The sequence below is a fragment of the Bufo gargarizans genome, chromosome 2, assembly GCF_014858855.1.
Source record: "Bufo gargarizans isolate SCDJY-AF-19 chromosome 2, ASM1485885v1, whole genome shotgun sequence".
In the NCBI taxonomy this organism is placed as follows: Eukaryota; Metazoa; Chordata; class Amphibia; order Anura; family Bufonidae; genus Bufo; species Bufo gargarizans.
In genome coordinates, this window is record NC_058081.1 from 5,170,792 (window position 1) to 5,178,062 (window position 7,271).

A 7,271-nucleotide genomic window follows, 5' to 3' on the forward strand; every position below is an offset into this window, starting at 1 on the left:
ACCCTTTTAGGGATAGATTTAAAATAGCTCTGATACAGCAGAAACCACTAAATTAAGAAATTGTTAAATTGGGAATTGTATTTCAACCCAGAACAAAAACTGTGCTTTGACGGACACTAAATAACTTGACCAGCCACAGCAGTAACAACAGATTTAGCTGGATATAAATTTGAGGCCTAGTATTTAGGCGCTGGGTGACAGGTATAGGTTTACTGACAGAATTAGACTTGAAAATGCACAGTAGCGTGTGTGTGAAGTTATTCTGAATGACCCTATGTGCACCTTGAATCTGATATACCCTTTTAGGGATAGATTTAAAATAGCTCTGATACAGCAGAAACCACTAAATTAGGAAATTGCTAAATTGGGAATTGTATTTCAACCCAGAACAAAAAATGTGCTTTGACGGACACTAAATAACTTGACCAGCCACACCAGTAACCACAGATTTAGCTGAATATAAATTTGAGGCCTATTATTTAGGCGCTGGGTGACAGGTATACGTTTACTGACAGAATTAGACTGGGATATGGCCAAAAAATAACCACACTATTGATGGTTAAATGCACTTGGTGTGACAGCTTGACCAACCACACTATTGAGGGTTAAATGCACTTGGTGACAGGCTCAGCTTGCCCCTGATGTAGTATATGGCCAAAAAATAACCACACTATTGCTGGTTAAATTCACTTGGTGTGACAGCTTGACCCTGATGTAGGATTTAGCCAAAAAACAACCACACCATTGATGGTTAAATGCACTTGGTGACAGGCTCAGCTTTCCCCTGATGTAGTATATGGCCAAAAAATAACCACACTATTGCTGGTTAAATGCACTTGGTGTGACAGCTTGACCCTGATGTAGGATTTAGCCAAAAAACAACCACACCATTGAGGGTTAAATGCACTTGGTGGCAGCTTGTACTAGCGCACCACAAGACACAAAATGGCCGCCGATCACCCCAGAAAAAAGTGACTGAAAAACGCTCTGGGCAGCCTAAAAACAGTGAGCAATTCAATAGCAGCAGTTCAATCATCCACAGCTGCAGACCGATCTCTGAATGAAGTCTTTTGGAGGAGTTAATCACTGCCTAATCTCGCCCTAACGTCGCGGCTGCAACCTCTCCCTATGCTGATCAGAGCAGAGTGACGTGCGGCGCTATGTGACTCCAGCTTAAATAGAGGCTGGGTCACATGGTGATCTGGCCAATCACAGCCATGCCAATAGTAGGCATGGCTGTGACGGCCTCTTGGGGCAAGTAGTATGACGCTTGTTGATTGGCTGCTTTGCAGCCTTTCAAAAAGCGCCAAGAAAGCGACGAACACCGAACCCGGACTTTTACGAAAATGTCCGGGTTCGGGTCCGTGTCACGGACACCCCAAAATTCGGTACGAACCCGAACTATACAGTTCGGGTTCGCTCATCCCTACCCCTTATCAGTGCAGAGCAGAGAGTACTGGGTGAGAGGCTTTAGTCAGGGTTAGGGGGTTCTATCTCTCTAAGTCACTCTCTCCCCAAGGAGCGATTGTACCCCCCAAAAGTTTTTGAGATGCGTCAAGTTCTGCCATCAAATTATAAATGAGCCAATTTTCTTGAAATGTTGTAAAATTGTCTAATTGTCAACACTGATGTGCTCTGTGTGAATAAAATATGGGTTTGTGTGATTTGCAAATGATTGCATTTACATTAACACTGTGCACAATTTTTTGGAATTGGGGTTCTACATATTACTTTTTTAATGTTTTTTTTATTTTGTTAACATTATAATAAATACATTATATTGGTAGAATAGACAGAGAAGGGTGCTATACCATACAATAAGGAGTTTTGAACTTCACACTTTCGACTACGAAAGTATTTTTTTATGACAGACCATCAGATATATAATCACAGAAGACTGAATCTCTTTGTTCCTTAGACTGTATATAATAGGATTTAGAAGGGGAGTCAGTACAATGTAGACAAGGGAAATAAACTTGTTAACAGTCATTGAATGTCCTCTATAAGGGACCATATAAATTACAAACATAGAACCATAATAGATAGAAACAACCACCAAGTGAGAGCTACAAGTGGAGAAGGTTTTTTGACAGCCTGAAATGGAGGAAATTTCAAAAATGGCAATAAAAATATAAACATACGATACAGTAATGAATGAAAATGGTAACAGAATTATTGGAAAACAAAGGAGAATCATTTCAATGTCAAGAACTGTTGTATCTGAGCATGAAAGGTCTAAAAGAGGGGCATAGTCACAAAAGAAATAGTTAATAACATTTGATCCACAGAATTGTAAGCCACATACCAGTAAAAATGAGATAAGCACTAACATAAAGCCAAGCAGCCAGGATGAGATGATCAGGCTGTATCTAAGCTTGACACTCATCACTGAGATATAATGTAGTGGTCTACAGATGGCCAAGTACCGGTCATAGGACATGGCCGTGAGCAAAAAACACTCTGCACTCACTGTTCCCCCATATAAGTAAAACTGGGCTAAACACCCAACATAAGGAATTGTGCTCCCTCCTCTTATGATAACTTCCAGCATCTTCGGAACAATACTTGTCACAAGGATGATGTCTGACAGTGCCAAATGTCCAAGGAAGAAATACATTGGAGAACGGAGACGTTGGCTTGTGGACACCAGTAAAATGATCAAGAGGTTTTCACATATAGTCATGAAATACATGAGAAGAACAATGGAGAAGAAAGAAAACTTGTAATCATTCAGAGCCGGGAATCCCAGTATAAGAAACTCAGTGACCGTGGTGGAGTTGACTTCATGAACCTTCATCTCTAACTGTTATGTGGATGCATCTTGTAGAGCGTTGTGATAAAGTAAAAAAATGATTAATACAATTAACTGATTAAGAACAGATTTTAGATGCGCTCTCAAAATAATTTCTTTCAATATAGTTTTTTTTTTTTATCTAGAAATCAATTTTTCTTGCTCATCTATATTTATTGGCCATTGTGTCCCCCTCGCAGCTAGCCTCCATAACACACTTATCTCTAAGGTGCCCATTAGCATCCTAAGACAAAACCCTATGAATTTTATGTAGCTTGGAAAAATGTCACGGTGTACTGATTATTGCAGATACATGATTTAGGATATCTATTATATATACTGTATATATAAAATAATCTTTAGTCCCTAAGAAAGAGACCAATTACCGTTTTACTCACATAAACTCTCAAGGTATTTGAAATTAAGGTGGAAAAAAAACAAGGCTAATAATAATGATTTATAAATCTAAACATTAATTTCTTACCTTATTAATGCCTTCGTCTTAACTGGATGACTAATGTGGCATATTTTAATTTTGAGTAAAAATTTTTATTTTTATTTTGTATTTTCATTTTCATTTACAGTATATCCAAAAAACTGATGTGTGAAACACAATACAGACTAATGGATTAATGGTAGAGATGAGCGAACCAGCCAAGATTTGTTTGGACCAAATTGATTTGGGCTAAACCAAAGCTGCTCCAATTTCTATGAAAGTTGGTGTACAACCCCCTCTAGCCTCCTAGAACTCATAATTTTTAGAAAAACTTGATTTTTCTTTTCATTGAGATTTTTTCCCCTACCCCCCTCCCCAAGCTGTGGCACTAGAAAAACGGGCTACCAAGTGAAACCTTCCACAATTTTCTAATCCCTTGTTAGCGGATGGGCTGTCACAAATATGAAAAAGCTAAATTAAACTACTCTTCATAAGTCAAGAGGGTGTGGCCACCTCTCTCCCCATTCAAGTTGACCATGTGTTCATAACTGCAGTAGCTTTCATATGCACATGTCGTGTCCACTGCCTTGACTACCTATAAAGCTTCTGGAGACTGTAGGGATTTCCAGTGTCTTTTCAAAATGAGCTTGGCTATGAGAAGGATCCTACAAATCAGTAGATGATTGGGAGGAGGGACCTCTTTGAAACCAATATATAGGGATGAGCGAATTGACTTCGGATGGAACATCCAAACTCGATTTGCATAAAGCTTTGTTAGAATACTGTACGGAGCGAGCGCTCCATACAGTATTAAAATGTGTTGGCTCCGATAAGCTGAAGTTATTATTTAGTGAATTCTCGTGAGACTTCGGGTAATTACTTTGGAAATGAATTTCTACTGTAGAAAACCTTTTACCGAACTCGGGTTTGGTTCCAAGGTACAGTACAGTATTCTAACAAAGTTTTATGCGAATCGATTTCAGATGAATCATCTGAAGTCGATTCGCTCATCCCTACCAATAAACAGTAGTCAATCGGGGAAGTTTCAGAATGTGGAAGTGTGTAACATTCCTTAGCAAAGGAAAAACTTTCTGAATAATAGGGCAGGACCAAAGTATATGAAATAAAGTACCTGTGTGTCCACAGCTCCTCAAGCACAATGGTAATATTGAGGGATGCATAATGTGAAGCCTAACTGGTGTAAAATATAATTTCAGCAGGGTCTTCACCGCAGCTTTATAATGTGAGCTGCATTTAAAGGCTCTGTGAGTAAATGCCAGTTCAGATTCTCATAACTTGGTAGTAAAGTCTGCGCGTAGTTCCATATAATAATAATAAAAAATAACCAGCGATACATGGACCAGTAATCACAGACAAGGATGTTATATCTCCCTGAAGGTAGTGGCGGCTAGGCCCAAGGTGGAAAGCAGTTTGGCGAACTTCCTACCACCACCAAGGATTGCTGAACGTTTCTCGGTGCCTCCAGTTGACTTCTCCTCCTACTGCACTTCCTCCTCCGGTTCCTCCTCTACTGCCTCTTCATCACGTTTGAGCAAGACCTGCACCAAGAACTTCAGCAGAGCCAGGGAAAAACAACAGCAGGCTGTTCTGAAACGTATATGTTTACAGGAAAACCCCACACCGTGAAGGAGCTGTGGATGGTCATGGAAGAACAGACTGATGGTGCCGCTGAGCCTCAAGCCAGTCTGGTAGTGTCCGACAACCGGCAAAATCTCGTAGCAGCTCTGGGTCAAGCCAGTTTGATGCACATCCCTTGCATGATGCATGATGCATGTGCTAAATTTAGTGGTGAAGAGGTTCTTGAAAAATTACCCCGATATGTGAGAGTTGCTGCAGAAAATGAGGGCTGTCTGTGTGCGCTTTTGGCGTTCTCACCCTGCTCCTGTTCGACTGTCTGCATTGCAGTGTAACTTCGGCCTTCCTGCTCACCACCTTATGTGCGACATACCCACAAGGTGGAACTTGAACATGCGGGAGAGACTGTGCAAGCAGCAGCAAGTGGTTTTTCAGCTGCAGCACGCACAGGTGAGTCGCTCTAAGGAACATCACCACGAGTGGGCCTTCATGGGACGTGTGTGCCATGTTGCGCTGTTTCGAGTACTCCACTCACTTCTATGTCTCCTTGAACAAACGCTTTAGGTAATGATGGAAGAGGATGTGGCACAGGAGTAAGAGGAGGAGGAGAAAGGATCATTTCCATGGTTATCAAGCCAGTGGTTCACAAGTGGCTCAGAAGGTGGGTTCTTGCACCAACAGAGACTAGGTATCCAGCTGTCAAGTCAGGGCATAGGTCTGGATGATGAGGATGATGATCATAATGATAAGGAACGGTGTTCACAGCAGGGTGGCACCCAAATCAGCTCAAGGGAATTACTGGGGGGATATAGAAGACACAGACGTTACACCTCCCACAGAGGACAGCTGGACAACCTGGCACACATGAGTAACTAGATGCTGCAGTGCTTGCGCAATGACCGCCGAGTTTCCCACATTCTAACCTGTGCTGATTACTGGATGGCCACCATGCTGGAGGCACTACAAGGACAACGTACCGTCCTTAATTCCGTCACTTGAGTGTGATCGGAATATGCGCGAGTAAAAGCGCATGCTGGTAGATGTGCTGCTGATGGCATTCCCATCTGACAGCGGAAGTGGAAGAACAAAGCAAAGGCTGAGGAGGAGGAGTAAGAAGTTTCCAATGCAGCTGGGGCGCCGCCAGCACCTCAGAAGGGAGGGTTAGCATGGCTGAAATGTGGAAAAGCTTTTTCAGCACACCAACAACCAGCACCACCAGCTGATATGGAGCGTCTTAGCAGGAGGCAGCATTTCAGCAACATGGTGGAACAGTATGTGTGCACATGCCTGCACATACTGACTGATGGGTCTGCCCCATTCAACTTCTGGGTTTTTAAATTGGGCACATGGCCTGAGCTTGCCCTTTACGCCAGGGAGGTGCTGGCCTGCCCTGCGGAATGTATATTGACCGAACATGTGTTTAGCACGGCAGGGGGGGGTGATCATGGACAGGCGCATCCGCCTGTCCACAGCCAACATGGACAAGCTCACGTTAATTAAAATGAACCAGGCATGGATCCCACAGGACTTGTCCGTACCTTGTGCTGAGTAGACAAGTATACTGTACTCCAGCGCACTCTCTTTTTCTCTTCACATTCTCTTTTCCATTTCCCAATGTTTTGGGACCTTCCCAAATTTATAAAATAAAGGGGGGGGGGGATTTAAAAAAATTACATTTAAAAACAACAAAAACAGCCTTGGCTACCTCCACCAACATTGCCATGTCCACCACCTCCTCAATCTCCTACTCCACTTTGAACTCTGCCTTCTAGTTCAAGATTATAAAAATAAATGTATTCCACGTTATTTTAAGTTATTTCCCTATGTACATTTGTTTACAGGGCAATTATCCTGCTCCTACCCCCATTTTGCTTACTTTTGCCACCCTCTAGCCCTTAATATGACTATTTTACTGCCATTTTAGTGTGCCAAAGTTCAGGCCCCCATTGACTCCAATGGGATTTGGGTCGAGTTCGGATCCCAAACCCAATCTTTGACCCGAAGTTCGGCCAAACCCGGCAAACCAGAATATCTCAGAATGGCTTGGATGAGTAAAAGCATTCCAAATTTTCTACCACATAAAGTGAACATATCAGATTTGAAAAAAATGGCCTGGGCAGGAAGGTGAACACAGGCCTTGGGTAGAAGGAGTTAAAATACTGGATTGTTTTTTGTTTGGTTTATTTATTTTCCTGTTCTTCTGACAGATCAGAAGAACGGAAAACTATACGGTGATGTTAACCTGGCCTTACTCATTTGTGAAGAAGAGTGCTCAAAGTTTAGAATCTCCTAACACAAAGAACAGCAACCTTGTCACGTATGTCAAAACAATTTTCTGTGTTCTTGGTGCGCTCAATGTCTATAGATAAAATTAAATACAAATGTAACAATACAGGGAGTGCAGAATTATTAGGCAAGTTGTATTTTTGAGGATTAATTTTATTATTG

The 7,271-nt window shown here is 41.9% G+C and overlaps 1 protein-coding gene across 1 annotated transcript; it reads right to left on the reverse strand.

The window, feature by feature from the left end:
* Positions 1–1,846: 1,846 nt before the first annotated feature.
* On the reverse strand, positions 1,847–2,797 carry LOC122929217 (olfactory receptor 1468-like). The gene has a single exon (XM_044282720.1). The coding sequence runs from the start codon at positions 2,795–2,797 to the stop codon at positions 1,847–1,849; it is 951 nt and encodes a 316-aa protein (XP_044138655.1).
* Positions 2,798–7,271: the final 4,474 nt, after the last annotated feature.